Source organism: Anolis carolinensis, unplaced genomic scaffold (genome assembly GCF_035594765.1).
Source record: "Anolis carolinensis isolate JA03-04 unplaced genomic scaffold, rAnoCar3.1.pri scaffold_7, whole genome shotgun sequence".
NCBI classification, from domain to species: domain Eukaryota; kingdom Metazoa; phylum Chordata; class Lepidosauria; order Squamata; family Dactyloidae; genus Anolis; species Anolis carolinensis.
This window is the reverse complement of record NW_026943818.1, coordinates 23,010,971-23,035,723: the sequence shown is the minus strand read 5'-3', so window position 1 is coordinate 23,035,723 and position 24,753 is coordinate 23,010,971. Positions and strand designations below refer to the sequence as shown.

Genomic DNA, 24,753 nt, shown 5'->3' with positions numbered 1-24,753 from the left:
CCTATTAGGATTTCAATGAAAAGTGTGGGCCTGCTACTGGCCAATGAGATAGTCAAGTTAATTAGGATTATTTGTAGTGCAACAACAACAACGAAATAATACAATATTTAAAAATGAAAACAATTTTAACCAACATAAACCTATTAGGATTTCAATGAAAAGTGTGGGCCTGCTACTGGCCAATGAGATAGTCAAGTTAATTAGGATTATTTGTAGTGCAACAACAACAACGAAATAATACAATATTTAAAAATGAAAACAATTTTAACCAACATAAACCTATTAGGATTTCAATGAAAAGTGTGGGCCTGCTACTGGCCAATGAGATAGTCAAGTTAATTAGGATTATTTGTAGTGCAACAGCAACAACGAAATAATACAATATTTAAAAATGAAAACAATTTTAACCAACATAAACCTATTAGGATTTCAATGAAAAGTGTGGGCCTGCTACTGGCCAATGAGATAGTCAAGTTAATTAGGATTATTTGTAGTGCAACAACAACAACGAAATAATACAATATTTAAAAATGAAAACAATTTTAACCAACATAAACCTATTAGGATTTCAATGAAAAGTGTGGGCCTGCTACTGGCCAATGAGATAGTCAAGTTAATTAGGATTATTTGTAGTGCAACAACAACAACGAAATAATACAATATTTAAAAATGAAAACAATTTTAACCAACATAAACCTATTAGGATTTCAATGAAAAGTGTGGGCCTGCTACTGGCCAATGAGATAGTCAAGTTAATTAGGATTATTGTTGTTGTTGTTGTTGTGTGCCTTCAAGTCATGTCAAACTTTGGCCGAGCCTAAGTCTAAAATTAATTATTTATTTACTGCATTTATTTACTACATTTATATCCCACCCTTCTCACCCCGAAGGGGACTCAGAGCAGCTGTATGTACATACAATATATTATATTATTAGCATAACACAATATTAGCATTATATATTACTATACTGAACTATACCACTATACTATTATATAATATGTAATATATACCATATAATTAATATTATTATATGGTATTACTATTAGTATTATATTGTAAGATAATAATAAGATTATTATCAATATTATATGTATATACAATATATTATATTATTAAAACTGATATAAAATATTATATTATAAAACTGAGGGTGGGGGCCAGGTAAATGACCTTGGAGGGCCGCATCCGGCCCCCGGGCCTTAGTTTGGGGACCCCTGCCAGAGAGTAATGGTTCTCAACCTGCAAGTCCTGAGATGTTTTGGCCTTCAACTCTCAGAAATCTGCTGGTAAACTGGCTGGGATTTCTGGAAGTTGTAGGCCAAAACACCTGGTTGAGAACCACTGACCTAAAGCTTCAGAGAGTTTCTGTTCAATCATTTCAAAGCTCTCTGCTTGAGCAAGTGATGGCATGATCGTCAGCATAAATGAAACTCTTTGTCCCTTCTGGCAGGGACTGGCCGTTTGTGTAAATCAGGGGTCCCCAAACTTTTCAAACAGTCCAAACTTTTCAAACCAGTTCACAGTCCCTCAGACCGTTGAAGGGCCAGACTATAGTTTTTTAAAAAAAAAAAACTATGAACAAATTCCTATGCACACTGCACAGATCTTATTTTGAAGTAAAAAACAAAACAAAACGGGAACAAATACAGCCTCGATGTTAATCATCATCATCATCATCATCAAAATAATAAATAGAGCTGGAAGAAACCCCATGGGCCATTTAGTTCAACCCCCTTCTGCCTTTGTGCATCAAAAGTACAAACAAAGCACCCTGACAGATGGCCACCCAGCCTCAACGTTTAATAATAATAATAATAATAATAATAATAATAATAATAACTCAGCCACTGTCAGGACCTCAAGATTGAACTGCAAAGACTCTGGCAGAAACCAGTGCAGGTGGTCCCGGTGGTGATGGGCACACTGGGTGCCGTGCCAAAAGATCTCAGCTGGCATTTGGAAACAATAGACATTGACAAAATTACAACCTGCCAACTGCAAAAGGCCACCCTGCTGGGATCTGCACGCATCATCCGAAAATACATCACACAGTCCTAGACACTTGGGAAGTGTTCGACTTGTGATCTTGTGATATGAAATCCAGCATATCTATCTTGTTTGCTGTGTCATATAATAATAACAACAACAACAACAACAGCAACAACAATACAGTAGAGTCTCACTTATCCAAGCTAAATGGGCCAGCAGAAGCTTGGATAAGCAAATATTTTGGATAATAAGGAGAGATTAAAGAAAAACTTATTAAACATCAAATTAGGTTATGATTTTACAAACTAAGCACCAAAACATCATGTTATACAACAAATTTGACAGAAAAAGTAGTTCAATACACAGTAATGCTATGTAGTAATTACTTATTTACAAATTTCGCACCAAAATATCACGATGTGTTGGAAACATTGACTACAAAAATGCATTGGATAATCCAGAATGTTGGATAAGTGAGTGTTGGATAAGTGAGACTCTACTGTAGTAGTAGTAATAATAATAATAATAATAATAATAATAATAATAATAATAATAATAAATCACACAGTCCTAGACACTTGGGAAGTGTTCGACTTGTGATTTTGTGATTGGAAATCCAGCATATATGTCTCATTTGCTGTGTTATACTGTGTCTTTGTGTCAATAATAATAATAATAATAATAATAATAATCCAAAAATACATCACACAGTCCTAGACACTTGGGAAGTGTTCGACTTGTGATTTTGTGATACGAAATCCAGCATATCTATCTTGTTTGCTGTGTCATAATAAAATAATAATAATAATAATAATAATAATAATAATAATAATAATAATAATAATACATCACACAGTCCTAGACACTTGGGAAGTGTTCGACTTGTGATTTTGTGATACGAAATCCAGCATATCTATCTTGTTTGCTGTGTCATAATAAAATAATAATAATAATAATAATAATAATAATAATAATAATAATAATAATAATACATCACACAGTCCTAGACACTTGGGAAGTGTTCGACTTGTGATTTTGTGATACGAAATCCAGCATATCTATCTTGTTTGCTGTGTCATAATAAAATAATAATAATAACAACAACAAAGAAGGTTGGAAGAGACCCCTTGTGCTATTTAATCCAACCCCCTTCTGCCTTTGTGCACCAAAAGCACTAGCAAAGCACCCCAATAATTAATTATTAATTAATTATTAATTAATGGAATGTCTTGCCGCCCTATATGAGAGCCATGCGTGAGTTAGGGCCTTTTACCCTAGCACTCAAGACATGGGTCTTTACTAGAGCTTTTGATCTATTTTAATTTTATCAATATTTGTATGTATGTATTTTATCTTGTAAATCGCCTAGAGCATCGTGGATGGAGGGCGATTAATAAGTAATTAAATGATGATGATGATGATGATAATTTTATGGTCCAGAAGGTAGAAGAGGCAACAAGGGGATCAGCAACTCTTGATCTAATCTTAACAAATGTGGAAGACCTGATCAATACAGTTGAAGTGGTTGGATCCTTAGGGGCAAGTGACCATGTGCTCCTGCAGTTTGCAATACAAAGGAATGCTGAAACTAAGACAAGTCAAACACGCATTCTGGACTTTAAGAGAGCTGACTTCCAAAAAATGAAGGAATTACTGAGCGGCATTCCATGGACGCCGATATTAAAAAACAAGGGAGTTAAGGATGGATGGGAGTTTTTCAAAAGTGAAATACTCAAGGCGCAAATGCAAACAGTGCCAACAAAGAAGAAAAATAAGACAAGTGCAAAGAAGCCAGAATGGATGTCCAAAGAACTTCTAACTGAGCTAAAGCTCAAAAGTGACATTCACAAGAAGTGGAAAAGGGGAGAAATCACCAAAGAAGAATTCAAACGTATAGCCAACACCTGTAGGGAAAAGGTTCGCAAGGCTAAAGCGCAAAATGAGCTCAGGCTTGCCAGGGACATAAAAAACAACAAAAAAGGCTTTTTTGCTTACGTTGGTAGAAAAAGGAAGAAAAAGGAGGCGATAGGGCCATTGCAAGGAGAAGATGGGGTGATGGCGACAGGGGACAGGGAAAAGGCAGAACTACTTAATGCCTTCTTTGCCTCGGTCTTCTCACAAAAAGAAAGCCATCTTCAACCTCAGCAACACGGAATGGACGAAGGATTGGGGGAAATCCAACCCCAAATAGGGAAACAAGTTGTCCAGGAACACCTGGCCGCTCTAAACGAATTCAAGTCCCCAGGGCCAGATCAGCTACACCCAAGAGTACTGAAGGAACTAGCGGAAGTTATTTCAGAACCACTGGCAATTATCTTCGAGAGTTCTTGGAGAACGGGAGAAGTCCCAGCAGATTGGAGGAGGGCGAATGTGGTCCCTATCTTCAAGAAGGGAAAAAAGAACGACCCAAACAATTACCGTCCGGTCAGCCTCACATCGATACCAGGCAAGATTCTGGAAAAGATCATTAAGGAAGTGGTCTGCGAACACTTAGAAACAAATGCGGTCATTGCTAATAGTCAACACGGATTTACCAAAAACAAGTCATGCCAGACTAATCTGATCTCTTTTTTCGATAGAGTTACGAGTTGGGTCAATACAGGGAATGCTGTGGATGTAGCCTACCTGGATTTCAGTAAGGCCTTCGACAAAGTCCCCCATGACCTTCTGGCAAGGAAACTAGTAAAATGTGGGCTAGACAAAACTACGGTTAGGTGGATCTGTAATTGGCTAAGCGAACGAACCCAAAGGGTGATTCTCACCAATGCGTCGTCTTCATCATGGAAAGAAGTGACAAGTGGAGTGCCACAAGCAGGGCTCCGTCCTGGGCCCGGTTCTGTTCAACATCTTTATTAACGACTTAGACGAAGGGTTAGAAGGCACGATCATCAAGTTTGCAGACGACACCAAACTGGGAGGGATAGCTAACACTCCAGAAGACAGGAGCAGAATTCAAAACGATCTTGACAGACTAGAGAGATGGGCCGAAACTAACAAAATGAAGTTCAACAGGGACAAATGCAAGAGACTTCACTTCGGCAGAAAAAATGGAAATCAAAGATACAGAATGGGGGACGATGCCTGGCTTGACAGCAGTGTGTGCGAAAAAGACCTTGGAGTCCTCGTGGACAACAAGTTAAACATGAGCCAACAATGTGATGCGGCAGCTAAAAAAGCCAACGGGATTCTGGCCTGCATCAATAGGGGAATAGCGTCCAGATCCAGGGAAGTTATGCTCCCCTCTATTCTGCCTTGGTCAGACCACACCTGGAATCACACTGCGTCCAATTCTGGGCACCACAGTTGAAGGGAGATGTTGACAAGCTGGAAAGCGTCCAGAGGAGGGCAACTAAAATGATTAAGGGTCTGGAGAACAAGCCCTATGAGGAGCGGCTTAAAGAGCTGGGCATGTTTAGCCTGCAGAAGAGAAGGCTGAGAGGAGACATGATAGCCATGTACAAATACGTGAAGGGAAGTCATAGGGAGGAGGGAGGGAGCTTGTTTTCTGCTGCCCTGCAGACTAGGACACAAGGGAACAAGGGCTTCAAACTACAGGAAAGGAGATTCCACCTGAACATCAGGAAGAACTTCCTCACTGTGAGAAGGGCTGTTCGGCAGTGGAACTCTCTCCCCGGGGCCGTGGTGGAGGCTCCTTCCTTGGAGGCTTTTAAGCAGAGGCTGGATGGCCATCTGTCGGGGGTGCTTTGAATGCGATTTCCTGCTTCTTAGCAGGGGGTTGGACTAGATGGCCCATGTGGTCTCTTCCAACTCTACTATTCTATGATTCTATGATTCTATGAATTAAATAATTAAAATACCATTATAAACAAGCAAATCTTTGGAAGGCGCGCACTTCCCTTTCGCCCTCTTCAAAATCCACAGCACTGCTGGTCACAGCAGACCTCCAGTTCCAACGTCACTGTATTTTTTCTTCTTCTTTCTATTGCAGGTTCCAGATTGACTTCCAGTGTGGCTCTGCCCCTTCGCCCCGGCCCGACGTTGCTTTCCATTTCAACGCCCGCTTTGACGAGAGTTGCATGGTGGGGAATTCGTTTGAAAGGGGAAATTGGCAGCATGAACAGAGGAAGCAAGACATGCCATTCCGCAAAGGACATCCATTCGAAATCCGGTTTCTTGTGACCAACGGCTCCTTCAAGGTACTGAGAAGTGAAATGCAGTCCATGGCTTAACCTGCGTTGTCTTTTTCATTCAAAGGCCATAGAAGTGTTAGTGGATCCTGAGCACTGATCCCCTCTGTTTCTGCTTATTGCAGGTTGCTGTGGATGGCAGGCATGTGTTCGAGTTCATACATCGGATCCCCCTGTATAGAGTGGAGGCCATCTCCGTCTCCGGAGGCATCGAAGTGGCATCTATCAACTTCCAAGGCCCTGTACGTAGCAGGCTCTTCGGGGGCCGATCTTAGTAGTTTATATCTGACCTCAGGGAGGCTGTTTGTTAACAGAGTTTCCTTTTCTTCCAGACCAATCCAGGTTTCCCACCTACTCCAAGTTTCCCACCTACTCCAAGTTTCCCACCTACTCCCAGTTTCCCACCTACTCCAGGTTTCCCGTCTGCTCCAAGTTTCCCATCTGCTTTTCCCGTAAGTCACAGAATCCGTTTGTGTCTTGAGATGCTGCCTCGGTTCTCCTGAGCCATAGTGAACGAAACTGGGGGAGATAATAATAATAATAATAATAATAATAATAATAATAATAATAATAATAATAATCGACTTGTGATTTTGTGATATGAAATCCAGCATGTCTATCTTGTTTGCTGTGTCATACAATAAAATAATAATAATAATAATAATAATAATAATAATAATAATAATAATAATGATGGAAGTGTCCGACGTGTGATCCAGTACAACAGCCAGCAGAGTGTCTGCTGTGGATTCAACTTGTTGTGTTTCAAATAATAATAATTATTATTATTATTATTTGAAACACAACAAGTTGGGCTGTGGCGCAGCTGGCTAGTAACCAGCTGCAAGAAATCACTACTGACGAAATCCAGCATATACGTCTCGTTTGCTGTGTCAAACTCTGTGTCAATAATAATAATAATAATAATAATAATAATACATCACACAGTCTTAAACACTTGGGAAGTGTTCGACTTGTGATTTTGTGATACAAAATCCAGCATATATATCTTGTTTGCTGTGTCATACTATGTCTTTGAGTCAATAACAATAATAATAATAATAATAATAATAATAATAACAACTACTGTATATACTTGAGTATAAGCCCTTTATTAGGACTGAAAAAGCCCTTCTCGGCTTATACTCGGGTGAGGGTCCTAGCTGGCTTATATTCGGGTCGGCTTATACTCGAGTATATAGGGTATATTTTTATATCCCACCTTTTTTTCTCTTTCCTGTTCATAGCAAGGGAGTCCCTTTCCGCCTGGATCATACTTTCCATCAAACATTTATGTAAGTATCTTGAACCTTGACGGAGTTGCAAACCCAATGTTGTTGTTGCCACGTGAATTCGAGCCGTTTCCTCTCTTTGCAGTCTGTGCCGTATCGTGGTCAGATTTTTGGAGGCCTTTCCCCATCCAAGTGTATTACAATCTCGGGAACAGTGTTACCGAATGCCAACAGGTAAATCACCAATTATTACTGTATATATATATATTTATTTTCTTTACTGCAATCAAGTAACTTTAACAATAATAATAAGAATCCTATTAAATTTTCCCAATATATATACAAATTATAGTGTATATAATATATATAGTAAAATAGATATGCTAGCTTGCAGTATTAAATCTGTTCTATTTCTATCTTTTTCTTTATGCCTATACGATATATGTATATACAATATATTATATATTTATGAATTATTGTATATATTATATATATATATATATATATATATATATATATATATATATATAATTAGCATAGAATTCGTTTCCATAAAATTAGTTTCCAACCTCTGAGGATGCCTGCCATAGATGTGGGTGAAACATCAGGAGAGAATGCTTCCTAAACATAGTCATAGAGCCTAGAAAACTCACATTAACACATGTGCCATAGCAACATGTTATACTAATTTATATATATATATATATATATATATATATATATATATATATATATATAATGTATAATAATTTATAAATATATAATATATGTATATACATATAATATTGATAATAATATTGTAATGTAATACAATATTAATACAATATATATATATAATATTAAATGTAATATAATGATATATTACAATATAGTTATTTATTGCTTATATTGTGCTATGCTAATAATATATTGCATGTACATTTGATTTGTAAGTCGCTCTGATTCCCATTCAGGTTGAGAAGAGCGGGATATAAATGTAAATAAATAAATACAGTAGAGTCTCACTTATCCAACATAAACGGGCCGGCAGAACGTTGGATAAGTGAATATGTTGGATGATAAGTAGGGATCAAGGAAAAGTCTATTAAACATCAAATTAGGTTATGATTTTACAAATTAAGCACCAAAACATCATGTTATACAACAAATTTGACAGAAAAAGTAGTTCAATATGCAGTAATGCTACGTAGTAATTACTGTATTTACGAATTTAGCACCAAACGTTGGATAAGCGAGTGTTGGATAAGTGAGACTCTACTGTGTGTGTGTGTGTGTGTGTGTGTGTGTGTGTATATATATATATATATATATATTTCTTTTCTTTACTGCAATCAAGTAACTTTAACAATAATAATAAGAATCCGATTAAATTTTCCCAATATATATACAAATTATAGTGTATATAATATATATAGTAAAATAGATACGCTAGCTTCCAGTATTAAATCTGTTCTATTTCTATCTTTTTCTTTATACCTATATCTATACATTCATCTTTTTTTCTATATTACTATTGTATTATAAAATAAATCTCAATAAAAAGTATTAAAAAATAATTACTGTATATACTCGAGTATAAGCCTAATTTTTCAGCCCTTTTTAGGACTGAAATAAAACCTCCTTGGCTTATACTCGGATGAGTGTCCTGGTGGGCTTATATTCAGGTTGGCTTATACTCAAGTATATATGGAATATTTATTATTTTTCTCTATTATTATTGGTATTGTTACATTTATTATTTTACTCTATTGTTGTTGTTACTTTTACATTTATTTTACTCCATTTTTATTATTATTATTACGTTTATTATTTTACTGCATTTATTATTATTATTATTACATTGATTATTTCACTCTATTATTATTAAAAGGATACATAAGCACATTGACATTGAAGAAGATGAAAATAATGATTTAATCAGAGTTGAACAGCCATATCTTAAATTACAGTTTCATGTAAAGATTCAAAAACATTTAAACTACTGATGCCTCAATTAATGTAATTTTATTGGTATCTCGGCTTATACTGGAGTCAATGTTTTCCCAGTTCTTTTGTGGTAAAATTAGGTGCCTCGGCTTATAGTTGGGTCGGCTTATACTCGAGTATGTACGGTATATGTATATACAATATATTATATATTTATAAATTATTGCATATATATATATATATATATATATATATAAGCATAGAATTAGTTTACATAAAATTAGTCTCCAATCTCTGCCATAGATGTGGGAAAAACGTCAGGAGAGAATGCTTCCAAAACATAGTCATAGAGCCTAGAAAACTCACATTAACACATGTGCCATAGCAACATGTTATGCTAATTTTATATACACACGTGTGTGTGTATATATATATATATATATATATATATATATATATATACATAATGTATAATAATTTATAAATATAGAATATATTGTATATACATATAATATTGATAATAATATTATAATGTAATACAATATTATACTAATAATACAATATAATAATTATTATTATATATTGTATATTAAATGTAATATAATGATATAGTACAATATAGTAATTTAATGCTAATAATATATTGTATATTCATTTGATTTGTAAGCCGCTCTGATTCCCATTTGGGAATGCGGTAAATGTAGTAAATAAATAAATATTATAATAAATATTATTATTATTATAGGTATTATTTTACTCTATTATTATTAAAAAGATACATAAGGGCATTGACACTGAAGAAGATGAGAATCATGATTTGATCAGAGTTGGACAGTCTTATCTTAAATTTGAGCTTGATGTAAATATTCAAAAACATTGAACCTACTGATGCCTCAATTAATATAATTTTATTGGTATCTATTTTTATTTCTGAAATTTCCCACCCTCGACTCAAGTCAATGTTTGTGGTAAAATTAGGTGCCTTGGCTTATATTCAGGTCGGCTTATACTCGAGTATATACGGTATTTTTATTTCTGAAATTTACCACCCTCGGCTTATACTGGAGTCAATGTATTCCCAGTTTTTTGTGGTAAAATTAGGTGCCTCGGCTTATATTCGGTTCGGCTTATACTCGAGTATATACGCTATTTTTATTTCTGAAATTTACCAGAAATTGGCTTATATTTGGGTCAGTTTATACTCAGGAATATATGGCATATTTATTATTTTTCTCTATTATTATTGGTATTATCACATTTATTATTTTTCTCTATTATTGTTGCTACTATTACATTTATTTTACTCTATTTTTATTATTATTATTGTTATTGCATTTATTATTTTCCTGTATTTATTATTATTATTACATGTATTATTTTACTCTATTATTATTAAAAGGATACATAAGCACATTTACATTGAAGAAGATGAGAATCATGATTTGATCAGAGTTGGACAGTCTTATCTTAAGTTTGAGCTTGATGTAAATATTCAAAAACATTGAACCTACTGATGCCTCAATTCACGTAATTTTATTCGTATCTATTTTTATTTGTGAAAGTTACCACCCTCGGCTTATACTGGAGTCAATATTTCTGATTCCCATTTGGGAATGTAGTAAATGTAGTAAATAAATAAATATTATAATAAATATTATTATTATTATAGGTATTATTTTACTCTATTATTATTAAAAAGATACATAAGGGCATTGACACTGAAGAAGATGAGAATCATGATTTGATCAGAGTTGGACAGTCTTATCTTAAATTTGAGCTTGATGTAAATATTCAAAAACATTGAACCTACTGATGCCTCAATTAATATAATTTTATTGGTATCTATTTTTATTTCTGAAATTTCCCACCCTCGACTCAAGTCAATGTTTGTGGTAAAATTAGGTGCCTTGGCTTATATTCAGGTCGGCTTATACTCGAGTATATACGGTATTTTTATTTCTGAAATTTACCACCCTCGGCTTATACTGGAGTCAATGTATTCCCAGTTTTTTGTGGTAAAATTAGGTGCCTCGGCTTATATTCGGTTCGGCTTATACTCGAGTATATACGCTATTTTTATTTCTGAAATTTACCAGAAATTGGCTTATATTTGGGTCAGTTTATACTCAGGAATATATGGCATATTTATTATTTTTCTCTATTATTATTGGTATTATCACATTTATTATTTTTCTCTATTATTGTTGCTACTATTACATTTATTTTACTCTATTTTTATTATTATTGTTGTTATTGCATTTATTATTTTCCTGTATTTATTATTATTATTACATGTATTATTTTACTCTATTATTATTAAAAGGATACATAAGGGCATTGACACTGAAGAAGATGAGAGTCATGATTTGATCAGAGTTGGACAGTCTTATCTTAAATTTGAGCTTGATGTAAATATTCAAAAACATTGAACCTACTGATGCCTCAATTCACGTAATTTTATTCGTATCTATTTTTATTTCTGAAAGTTACCACCCTCGGCTTATACTGGAGTCAATATTTCTGATTCCCATTTGGGAATGTAGTAAATGTAGTAAATAAATAAATATTATAATAAATATTATTATTATTATAGGTATTATTTTACTCTATTATTATTAAAAAGATACATAAGGGCATTGACACTGAAGAAGATGAGAATCATGATTTGATCAGAGTTGGACAGTCTTATCTTAAATTTGAGCTTGATGTAAATATTCAAAAACATTGAACCTACTGATGCCTCAATTCATGTAATTTTATTGGTAGCTATTTTTATTTCTGAAAGTTACCACCCTCGGCTTATACAGTAGAGTCTCACTTATCCAATGTAAACGGGCCGGCAGAAAGTTGGATAAGCGAATATGTTGGATAATAAGGAGAGATTAAGGAAAAGCCTATTAAACATTAAATTAGGTTATGATTGTACAAATTAAGCACCAAAACATCATGTTATACAACAAATTTGACAGAAAAAGTAGTTCAATACACAGTAATGCTATGTAGTAATTACTGTAGTTACGAATTTAGCACCAAAATATCACAATGTATTGAAAGCATTGACTACAAAAATGCGTTGGATAATCCAGAACGTTGGATAAGCGAGTGTTGGATAAGTGAGACTCTACTGTACTGGAGTCAATATTTCCCCAGGTTTTTTTGTGGTAAAATTAGGTCGGCTTATACTTGAGTATATACGGTAGTTAACCGAAGGAGATCAAGATATATCTTTTGATTCCATTTACGTTTTTGTCTCTGATCAACCCATTTTATTTGTATGTAGGTTCCACGTCAACCTGAAAGCGGGCAACACCACCGCTCTCCATATAAACCCCCGGTTCGATGAGAATGTGATTGTTCGAAACTCTAAAATCAATGAATGTTGGGGTTCAGAGGATCGCCATCTGGGCAGAGCGATGCCTTTCTCCCGTGGCCAGCCCTTCACTGTAAGTAGGAGACCACTGAGTTACTTGGGGCTTCTGTGTGCCAAATTTGGTCCAGATCCATCATGGGTGGAAGTCACAGTTTCCCTGGTTGTGGGTGAACTACAACTGGATGTAGGTGAACTACAACTCCCCCAAATCAAGATGAATTTCCCCCAAAGACCTCCAGAATTTTTTGCTGGGCATGTGGGATCTGTGTGCCAAGTTTGGAAAAGGTGGAGCCAAACAATTGAGCTGAGGAAGCAATATAACTGGTGCAAATAACATTGATTGACAGCTATAAATAACCAATTAATCCAACTACATTTACAGGGTAAAGGCAAAATCAGGCATGATACAATTCAAATCTTGCAACTTACAGTTTGACATATAGATGGCGCCACTCATGCCGTCACACAATCTATCTATACAGTAGAGTCTCACTTATCCAACATAAACGAGCTGGCAGAACGTTGGATAAGCGAATATGTTGGATAATAAGGAGGGATTAAGGAAAAGCCTATTAAACATCAAATTAGGTTATGATTTTATAAATTAAGCACCAAAACATCATGTTATACAACAAATTTGACAGACAAAGTAGTTCAATACGTAGTAATGTTATGTTGTAATTACTGTATTTACAAATTTAGCACCAAAATATCATGATATATTGAAAACACTGACTACAAAAATGTGTTGGATAATCCAGAACGTTGGATAAGCGAGTGTTGGATAAGTGAGACTCTACTGTATATATAAAAGGGTAATGAAATTTCGGCCTAGGACAAAACAACAAAACTACACATCCCAGAAACACTAAACTTGGCAGCACAACCCCTCATCCATGCCTCTACGTTCATACAACAACAAAAAAAGAAATATATAGTCCTAATTAGAGGGAGAGGAATAATTGCTTTCATCCAATTGCTGCCAGTAATTGGTCTCCTAGCAACCCACTCACCCCAGGGGACAGGCAGAGTTAGGCCTCACTTAGGCCTCTTCCACACTACCTATAAAATACAGATTATCTGATTTCCCATACCACCATACTTCGCCACAGCAACGCATGGCCGGGCACAGCTAGTCTATATATATAAAAGAGTGATGGCATCAGGGCAGCGGACAAAACAACAAAACTACAGGCCCCCCAACCTCGAAATTTGACAACACAACCCATCATCCACGGCTCTAGGTTGATACAACAAAAAAGAAAAGAAAACTAAAGTCTTAATTACAGGGAGAGGAATAATAGTTTTTATCCAATTGCTGCCAGTTTGAAGGCTAAGCTCCACCCACTTGGTCTCCTAGCAACCTCCTCAGCCCAGGGGACAGGCACAGTCAGGCCTCACTTAGGCCTCTTCCACAGATTATCAGATTTTAACTGGATTAGATGGCAGTGTAGACTCAAGGCCCTTCCACATTTATATAACCCATTTAGAATCTTATATTATCTGCTTTGCACTGGATTATCTTGACTCCACACTGCCATATAATCCACTTCAGTGTGCATACTAAACATAAAGATAACCATACAACAGACATTCAATACCACCACTACCTCAACAATTTCTCACCAAACCACCAGACAACACCACACCTAGTACATGTACAGTAGAGTCTCACTTATCCAACATAAACGGGCCGACAGAACGTTGGATAAGCGAATATGTTGGATAATAAGGAGAGATTAAGGAAAAGCCTATTAAACGTCAAATTACCTTATAATTTTACAAATTAAGCACCCAACATCATGTTATACAACAAATTTGACAGAAAAAGTAGTTCAATACGAAATAAAGCTATGTAGTAATTACTATATTTACGAATTTAGCACCAAAATATCACAATTTATTGAAAACATCGACTACAAAAATGCGTTGGATAATCCAGAATGTTGGATAAGCGAGTGTTGGATAAGTGAGACTCTACTGTATATAGTTTCCAATACAAGTACAGTAGAGTCTCACTTATCCAACATAAATGGGCCGGCAGAACGTTGGATAAGCGAATATGTTGGATAATAAGGAGGCACTAAGGAAAAGCCTATTAAACATGAAATTAGGTTATGATTTTACAAATTAAGCACCAAAACATCATGTTATACAACAAATTTGACAGAAAAAGTAGTTCAATATGCAGTAATGCTATGTAGTAATTACTGTATTTACGAATTTAGCACCAAAATATCACAATGCATTGAAAACATTGACTACAAAAATGGCTTGGATAATCCAGAACGTTGGATAAGTGAGACTCTACTGTATTATATTTTCCCAATACACCTTCATCACTACAACTTCTATAAATCATGGTGAATAATCCCCGAACCTCTCTAGTATGTTTAGTTGCTGATGAATTCCTCTGTTTGCTGTGTGCCATAGAAAAGAATAGGAAAGGGTTAAGGGAGAGGCAGATAATAATGATTCCCCCTCTTCTCTTTTTTTTACAGATGTGTATTCTCTGCGAAACGCGGGGCTTCAAAGTGGCTGTGAATGGGCACCATCTCTTCGATTACAGCTACCGTATTCCCAATCTTCCGCAGATCAATCAGCTCGAGGTGGAGGGCGATGTCACACTGACCAGCATTTCTTAATTTGCACCAAATTCTATGTGTATTTTCCCCCAAGCCCTACTGATGCTGTGATTGACAGCTGTCAATTAACCAGGATTATAAATTTCAATCAGAGCTCTGCCATGTAACCCTTTGAATAAATGCACCAAGTCTATACACATAATAAAAGTGAAAATATGCATGTACATGTGTGGCTCCCACTTCCACAAATAACTATAGTTCCCACTACTCAGGAGATACCAATGGCCCTCCTTCCAATGACATTGCAGGTTATGGCGGGCGCCGTGAACATGTCCAAGAGCCCTGCCCATGTCTTTCACAAGCACCATACGCTTTCATACAGGGACCATTTCATCCTAGATTTTATTTTATTTTCCTCCACCACAGGCATCCCAGTGTTTCAGACTCTCTCCATTGGTGGGGAATTTGCATAACTCCGCCCACTGCCTTAACTCGTTCCTATTCCTTTCTATGACAAACAGAAAACAGAGAAATTGATCAGTAGCTGAACATAGTAGAGAAGCTTAGGGAAAACTCACCATGATTTATAGCAGTTGTAGGGACTGGGATGTATAGTTCACCTGCAGTCTAAGAGCACTGTGAACTTCACCAATGATGGACTTGGAACCCGCCCACTGCCTCTCCCTCAATCTTACTGGGATGGTTTCATCCTAGATTTTCTGTTTTTCCTCCACCACAGACACCCCAGTGTTGCTGACTCTCTCAATTGGAGTGGAATTTGCATGACCCCGCCCACTGCCTCTCCCTCAATCCTACTGGGATGGTTTCCTCATAGATTTTCTGTTTTTCCTCCACCACGGACACCCCAGTGTTTCTGACTCTCTCAATTGGAGTGGAATTTGCATGACCCCGCCCACTGCCTCTCCCTCAATCCTACTAGGATGGTTTCATCCTAGATTTTCTGTTTTTCCTTCACTACAGACACCCCGGTGTTTCTGGCTCTCTCAATTGGAGTGGAATTTGCATGACCCCGCCCACTGCCTCTCCCTCAATCCTACTGGGATGGTTTCATTCTAGATTTTCTGTTTTTCCTCCACCACAGACACCCCAGTGTTTCTGACTCTCTCAATTGGAGTGGAATTTGCATGACCCCGCCCACTGCCTCTCCCTCAATCCTACTAGGATGGTTTCATCCTAGATTTTCTGTTTTTCCTTCACTACAGACACCCCGGTGTTTCTGGCTCTCTCAATTGGAGTGGAATTTGCATGACCCCGCCCACTGCCTCTCCCTCAATCCTACTGGGATGGTTTCATCCTAGATTTTCTGTTTTTCCTCCACCACAGACACCCCAGTGTTTCTGACTCTCTCAATTGGAGTGGAATTTGCATGACCACTGCCTCTCCCTCAAGCCTTTCCTATTCTTTTCTATGGCACACAGCAAACAGAGGAATTGATCAGTAACTGAGATGTTTGGGGAGAATTCATATTCCTAGGTGCTGGGATGTATAGTTCACCTGCAATCTAAGAGCACTCTGAATTCCACCAATGATGGACCTGGAAATAACTTGGCTCACAGAACCCCCATGACCAACAAAAAATACTGGATGTCTTTGGAGGGATTTATGGGAGTTGTAGTTCACCTACATCCAGTTGTAGTTCACCTACACCTACATCCAGACAGCACTGTGAACCCAAACAATTTGAATTTATTCATATTTGTTTATTTATTGCAGGGGTCCACAATCCTTCAGACTGTTGAGGGGCCGGATTATCATTTGAAAAAAAAATACAAACAAATTCCGATGCACACTGCACATGTCTTATTTGTAGTGCAAAAACAACAACAACAACAACAATGAAAGAACAATACATTATTTAAAAATAAAAACAATTTTAACCAACATACATTTATCAGGATTTCAATGGGAAGTGTGGTCCTGCTTCTGGCCAATGAGATAGTCAAGTTAATTAGGGTTGTTGTTGTTGTTGTTGTTTTGTGCCTTCAAGTCATTTCAGACTTTGGGCGAGCCTAAGTCTAAAATGTATTTATTTATTATTTATTTATTTACTGCATTTATTTACTACATTTGTATCACACCCTTCTCACCCCAAAGGGGACTCAGAGTGGCTTACAAATTATATGTACATACAATATATTATATTATTAGCATAGCACAATATTAGCATCATATATTACTATATTGAACTATACCACTATACTGTAATATTATTAGTAATATTATATGTAATATAGATTATATAATTAATATTATTATATGGTATTATTATTAGTGTTATATTGTATTACATTATAATATTATTATCATTATTATATGTATGTACAATATATTATATTATAAAACTGAGGGCGGGGGCCAAGTAAATGACCTCGGAGGGCCGCATCCGGCCCCCGGGCCTTAGTTTGGGGACCCCTGATTTATTGACTACATTTATATCCCAATGGCTATGTTCCTCTTCATTCTGCGGCTCTACTGTGCAATCCAGAACATTTCTTACTCTGATTCTTTCCTCTTATTCAAAGCTTGACTTGCAAATGTTTGATCTGGGATCTGGGTTAGGACTGAATAATAATAATAAAGAGCAGCTCCCCCGCCCGCAAGGAAAGAGGCGGGGCCAGAGGTGGGCGGGGCTTCTTTTCCTCCCGCCCACTCCGCGCTCATTGGCTGCCCCGTCTTGGTCCTCCAGTGTCCCAGAATGCTGCTGTTCCCGGAAGTGTCTCCTGAGGAGAGGAGTCGGGCCTGTTGTGGTTGCCATGGAGGACGACGAGCTGGACTTGGCCGACGACCTGGAGGACGCCCTGCAGCTGGCGCCTGAGGTGCAGCTGGCCATCGAGCAGGTGGGCTCCTCATTCGCATCCACGGGCGTGGCTCATGGGGTTTGCAGTCCAACAGTGTTTACTATTGTCCCTCAGGGGATTTGCAGTCCTGTTGTGACTCATTGGGTTTGTAGTCCAAGAGTGTTTGCTATTGTGGATAATTGGATTTGTAGTCCAACTGTTTGCTATTGTCACTCATGGGGTTTGGAGTCTAACAGTGTTTATTATTGGGACTCATGGGGTTTGCAGTCCAACAGTGTTTATCATTGTCACTCATGGGGTTTGCAGTCCAGCAATATTGATTATTGTGAGTCAATGGGGTTTGCAGTCCAACATTGTTTAGTATTGTGGATAATTGGGTCTGCAGTCCAACAGTGTTTATTATTGTGAGTCACAGGGTTTCTAGTCCAACATTGTTTACTATTGTGGATAACTGTGTTTGTAGTCCAGCAGTGTTTACTGTTGTCATTCATGGGGTTTGCAGTCCAACAGTATTTATTATTGTGAGTCACAGGGTTTCTAGTCCAACATTGTTTACTATTGTGGATAACTGGGTTTGTAATCCAGCAGTGTTTACTGTTGTCATTCATGGAGTTTGCAGTCCAACAGTATTGATTATTGTGAGTCAATGGGGTTTGCAGTCCAACATTGTTTACTATTGTGGATAATTGGGTTTGCAGTCCAACAGTGTTTACTATTGTCATTCATGGGGTTTGCAGTCCAACAGTATTTATTATTGTGAGTCACAGGGTTTCTAGTCCAACATTGTTTACTATTGTGGATAACTGTGTTTGTAGTCCAGCAGTGTTTACTGTTGTCATTCATGGGGTTTGCAGTCCAACAGTATTTATTATTGTGAGTCACAGGGTTTCTAGTCCAACATTGTTTACTATTGTGGATAACTGGGTTTGTAGTCCAGCAGTGTTTACTGTTGTCATTCATGGGGTTTGCAGTCCAACAGTATTTATTATTGTGAGTCACAGGGTTTCTAGTCCAACATTGTTTACTATTGTGGATAACTGGGTTTGTAATCCAGCAGTGTTTACTGTTGTCATTCATGGAGTTTGCAGTCCAACAGTATTGATTATTGTGAGTCAATGGGGTTTGCAGTCCAACATTGTTTACTATTGTGGATAATTGGGTTTGCAGTCCAACAGTGTTTACTATTGTCATTCATGGGGTTTGCAGTCCAACAGTATTTATTATTGTGAGTCACAGGGTTTCTAGTCCAACATTGTTTACTATTGTGGATAACTGTGTTTGTAGTCCAGCAGTGTTTACTGTTGTCATTCATGGGGTTTGCAGTCCAACAGTATTTATTATTGTGAGTCACAGGGTTTCTAGTCCAACATTGTTTACTATTGTGGATAACTGGGTTTGTAGTCCAGCAGTGTTTACTGTTGTCATTCATGGGGTTTGCAGTCCAACAGTATTGATTATTGTGAGTCACAGGGTTTCTAGTCCAACATTGTTTACTATTGTGGATAACTGTGTTTGTAGTCCAGCAGTGTTTACTGTTGTCATTCATGGGGTTTGCAGTCCAACAGTATTTATTATTGTGAGTCACAGGGTTTCTAGTCCAACATTGTTTACTATTGTGGATAACTGGGTTTGTAGTCCAGCAGTGTTTACTGTTGTCATTCATGGGGTTTGCAGTCCAACAGTATTGATTATTGTGAGTCACAGGGTTTCTAGTCCAACATTGTTTACTATTGTGGATAACTGGGTTTGTAGTCCAGCAGTGTTTACTGTTGTCATTCATGGGGTTTGCAGTCCAACAGTATTGATTATTGTGAGTCACAGGGTTTCTAGTCCAACATTGTTTACTATTGTGGATAATTGGGTTTGCAGTCCAACAGTGTTTACTATTGTCATTCATGGGGTTTGCAGTCCAACAGTATTTATTATTGTGAGTCAATGGGGTTTGCAGTCCAACATTGTTTACTATTGTGGATAATTGGGTTTGCAGTCCAACAGTGTTTACTGTTGTCATTCATGGAGTTTGCAGTCCAACAGTATTGATTATTGTGAGTCAATGGGGTTTGCAGTCCAACATTGTTTACTATTGTGGATAATTGGGTTTGCAGTCCAACAGTGTTTACTATTGTCATTCATGGGGTTTGCAGTCCAACAGTATTTATTATTGTGAGTCATGGGGTTTGCAGTCCAACAATGTTTACTATTGTGGATAATTGGGTTTGCAGTCCAACAGTGTTTGCTATTGTGGATCATTGGATTTTTGTAGTTCTACAGTGTTTACTATTGTCACTCATTGGGTTTGCAGTTGCTATTGTGGATAATTGGCTTTGTAGTCCAACAGTGTTTGCTATTGTCACTCATGGGGTTTGGAGTCCAAAAGTGTTTCCTATTGTGTCTCATGGGATTTGCAATCCAACAGTGTTTATTATTGTCACTCATGGGATTTGCAGTCCAACAGTGTTTACTATTGTGGATAATTGGGTTTGTAGTCCAACAGTGTTTATCATTGTCACTCACGGGGTTTGCAGTCCAACAGTGTTTGCTATGATGAATTAAAGTGGTGTCAAACTGCATTCATTCCACAGTGTAGATGTGCCCTAGAGAAAGTCTGCATCCAGTAGTTTCGGGCAATCTGGGAGACAAAGTTTGCCAGGCTCGGTTATCAGCATTGGGAAATAAAAGAGACTTTTCTCTTTCTTTCAACCCGCAGGTGTTCCCCAGTCAAGATCCGCTGGACAGAGCCGACTTCAACGCCGTGGAATACATCAACACGCTTTTCCCAACTGAGCAAGTGAGTGGAGCCTTTTGCCGGGTGGCTTGCGTGGTTTGTCATTTCCCCCTTGTGTTTTCCTCCAGCTTCTGCAGTGTAAAAAAAATCCAAAATTGGTCCTGTTTGCTTTGCGTTCTTTGTCCACTAGAGGCCACCATTCCCATCCTGTTGGCATCCAAACCAAAGTATTTTGAGAAGCAACAAATGCAAATCTTAGACACTCATGTTTGTTTTCTTCCCAAATACAACGAAAAGAGCTTTTGGTACCTGTTCTGTATCCTGAAATAATATAGTGAATTACCCTAATCTCTATCAAATCTGTCCATCCACAAAATAGAACTTAATAATCCAGTTAGTAAGTACCTCACGACCTCTGAGGATGCCTGCCATAGATGTGGGCGAAACGTCAGGAGAGAATGCTTCCGAAACATGGCCACACAGCACGGAAAACTCACAGCAATGCACTAATAAGTGCCATTTTTGTCTTGCAGTCTTTGGCAAACATTGATGACGTGGTGAATAAGATCAAGCTGAAAATAAGGTAAGTTGAGAGCTGTTTGTTTACATTTCTCTGTGTTGAATGGGGAAGTGGTATCTTCAGCCAAAGCCGGCCCTGCATCAGAATATATCTGGGATTCCAGAGCATTGAACAGCTTCTTTATTAGACTGTTCGTGGGAAGTTCACAGGCATTTCATCAATGCTAATACATTGGGAGACTGTTCCGATTTCCGTATTTCCAATAGCATTATGGAAACAAAAGGTGGGACAACAGTCTCTGATCAATTGGATTTTATTAAACTCGCCTTGGTTTTGACACACAGAAAGCAATGCTTAGTTGACACTCAAAATGTCAACTGGAAATAAAACTGGATTAAGATATTAGGACTATATAATAAACTGAAACGAGGAAAATATGGAGAATGTATAGTTAAGGAGAATATGATGGAAGACATAATTAAGAAAGCACAGATTTCAGAGAAAGGGCTGGTGGAAGTAATATACAAAGATGAGGGATATATCATAAGAACATTACAAGACCAATGGCAAAAAGAGGGGGTACTTACAAGACAAATAACAGAGAATTTAAAAAGAGAGGCCACAAAAATTAAAATCGAGAAGTACGGTAGAGTTTCACTTATCCAAGCCTCGTTTATCCAAGTTTCTGGATTATCCAAGCCATTTTTGTAGTCAATGTTTTCAATAGATCATGATATTTTGGTGCCAAATTCGTAAATACAGTAATTACAACATAACATTACTGCGCATGGAACTACAGTAGAGTCTCACTTATCCAAGCCTCGCTTATCCAACATTCTGGATTATCCAACGCATTTTTGTAGTCAATGTTTTTAATACATCATGATATTTTGGTGCTAAATTCGTAAATACAGTAATTACTACATAGCATTACTGTGTATTGAACTACTTTTTCAGTCAAATTTGTTGTATAGCATAATGTTTTGGTGCTTAATTTGTAAAATCATAACCTAATTTGATGTTTAATAGGCTTTTCCTTAATGCCTCCTTATTATCCAACATATTCGCTTATCCAACATTCTGCCGGCCCATTTATGTTGGATAAGTGAGACTCTACTGTACTTTTTCTGTCAAATTTGTTGTAAAACATAATGCTTTGGTGCTTAATTTGTAAAATCATAACCTAATTTGATGTTTGATAGGCTTTTCCTTAATCCCTCCTTATTATCCAAGATATTTGCTTATCCAAGCTTCTGCTGGCCCGTTTAGCTTGGATAAGTGAGACTCTACTGTACAAAGAAATGGAAAGGAAATTCATATAGAAATGGTACCGTACCCCACACAATTAGCAAATATGATCAGGAATAAAAGTTCAACGTGTTGGCATTGTGGATTAGGCAAGGGGTGGTATGCTCACATGTGGTGGGAATGTCCAAGGGTAAAAACATTTTGGGAAAAAATAACAGGGAAAATAGAGGAATTATTCAGAATATCACTTCAAGTAAACATGGAATTGATGTTGATGAGTATATTAGGGAACAATACGATCAATGTAAAATATCAAGATCTATTCAAAGCTATGATTCTTGCAGGGAAGGCAGTAATAGCTTGGGGCTGAAGAGACGGAAAAAAAAGTGAAATATGGTGAATTGGAATAATTATTTGTTTGACCTGGTCCAGTCAGAAATGATTGCAAACGTAACCTCTGAGGATAAGAAGGAAGATAAATTGAGGAAAATTAAAGAAAAATGGACAATATATTTGGATAAAAAGAAGCAAAGCCAATGTAACTATTGTACAGAAATGGGAAAAGTTGTGCTCATGGATGGAGTTAAATTTCTAATGGAATTGTGGTATGAGGTAGGGGAGGGGGAAAAATGAATAGAATTATGATATACTAGATATGTGAGTAGACAATATAGAAGGGAAGAGGATGGAGAAATGTGATAATAGATAAACGATGTGTAGGTATGAACATTTGTATTAAATGTGCAATATATTCACAACATGAAATATAAAATAATATCAATTATATATATATATAAAGACACTCAAAATGACATTTAATTTCCTTAAATGAATGTTCAGTTAGAGATCTATTTTTTTAAAAGGGCCCTCTGCTTTTTCCTCCTCTCCTTGCAGACGGCTAGACGATAATATTCGGACGGTGGTGAGAGGGCAAACCAATGTGGGTCAAGATGGCCGCGAGGTACGTCTTGTTTATTTGGCAGCAAAATAAAGACTAAGAGAATATCTTTCTTGAGGCCTGGGGGGCTTCAGTCCTACCTATTAATATCCCAGTATGGAGTTTGTCATTTTATTACACCACTATGCATAAGGTTGTGGGTGAACTTACAACTGACATCATGCCAGGTTAACCCTGAGAAACTCCATTAGTACTTAAAGTTTGTTATGTTGGGCGAGTTTGCTCTGGATGTATCATTGGTGGGGTTTGTGTGCTCTCTGGCTGTAGGGTGAACTACAACTCCCACTATGGTGAGCCAATCCCCTCAAACTCCTCCAGTAGGTTGAGTTAATCATGGGGGTTCTGTGTGCCAAGTTTGGTCCAGGTTCATTATCAGTGGAGGTCACCGCTTCTGTGTTTGTGGGTGAACTACAACTCCCAGAAAGGAAGGTCAGTTCCCCCCAAACCCCTCCAGAAGTCACATTTTGGCATATCAGGTATGTGTGCCAAGTTTGGTCCAGGTCCATCTTCAGCGGAGGATAGTTTTCTTGGTTGTGGGTGAACCCGACCTGGGCTGTGGCTCAGCTGGCTAGTAACCAGCTGCAATAAATCACTACTGACTGAGAGGTCATGAGTTCAAAGCTCGGGTCGGGTTAAGCCGCCGACCATTAAATAGCCCAGCTTGCTGTTGACCTATTCAGCCCTTACTTGACAGTTGCATCTGTCAAGTAAGGAAATTTAGGTACGCTTTATGCGGGGAGGCTAATTTAACTAATTTATAACACCATAAAACTGCCAGCAAAACACGAGGAAAGGAATGAGGAAGTACAGCCACTAGTGGACGGTGAAACAACAGCTCCCCCTGTGGCCGGAATCGTGAAGCTGGAAAAATGTTAAATGCCTCCGTGTCTGTCTATACTGTATGTTGTTTGTCTGTTGGCATTGAATGTTTGCCATATATGTGTTCATTGTAATCCGCCCTGAGTCCCCTTCGGGGTGAGAAGGGCGGAATATAAATACTGTAAATAAATAAATAAACTACAACTCCCAGAAAGGAAGGTCGGTTTCCCCAAACTCCTCCTGTTATCAAATTTTGGCATATCAGGTATGTGTGCCAATTTTGGCCCACACCCATTGGTGTTTGGGTTCACAGTGCTTTCTGGATGTAGGTGAACTATAAATCCCCGAAATCAGGGTGAATTCCCCTCAAAGACCTCCAGTATTTTTTGCTGATCATGGGGGCTCTGTGTGC

At 37.4% G+C, this 24,753-nt stretch overlaps 2 protein-coding genes across 3 annotated transcripts in view; both read left to right on the top strand.

Annotated features, from left to right (window-relative positions):
- Window positions 1-15,476, top strand: part of LOC103280916 (galectin-9B) — a 29,050-nt gene extending 13,574 nt beyond the window's left edge. For both annotated transcript variants that reach the window (XM_062960161.1, XM_062960162.1), the window contains exons 3-9: window positions 5,941-6,148; window positions 6,265-6,381; window positions 6,472-6,591; window positions 7,387-7,434; window positions 7,517-7,605; window positions 12,578-12,740; window positions 15,169-15,476. In XM_062960161.1, the coding sequence (XP_062816231.1) occupies window positions 5,941-6,148; window positions 6,265-6,381; window positions 6,472-6,591; window positions 7,387-7,434; window positions 7,517-7,605; window positions 12,578-12,740; window positions 15,169-15,312 (889 nt within the window). In that variant the 3' untranslated portion in view covers window positions 15,313-15,476. The remainder of the gene's footprint in view (window positions 1-5,940; window positions 6,149-6,264; window positions 6,382-6,471; window positions 6,592-7,386; window positions 7,435-7,516; window positions 7,606-12,577; window positions 12,741-15,168) is intronic.
- A 2,477-nt stretch (window positions 15,477-17,953) lies between these two features.
- vps53 (VPS53 subunit of GARP complex) overlaps window positions 17,954-24,753 on the top strand; it is a 55,181-nt gene continuing 48,381 nt past the window's right edge. Inside the window, exons 1-4 of the mRNA XM_003227880.4 lie at window positions 17,954-18,110; window positions 20,779-20,859; window positions 21,330-21,379; window positions 23,459-23,525. Of these exons, the coding sequence (XP_003227928.2) occupies window positions 18,027-18,110; window positions 20,779-20,859; window positions 21,330-21,379; window positions 23,459-23,525 (282 nt within the window). The 5' untranslated portion in view covers window positions 17,954-18,026. The remainder of the gene's footprint in view (window positions 18,111-20,778; window positions 20,860-21,329; window positions 21,380-23,458; window positions 23,526-24,753) is intronic.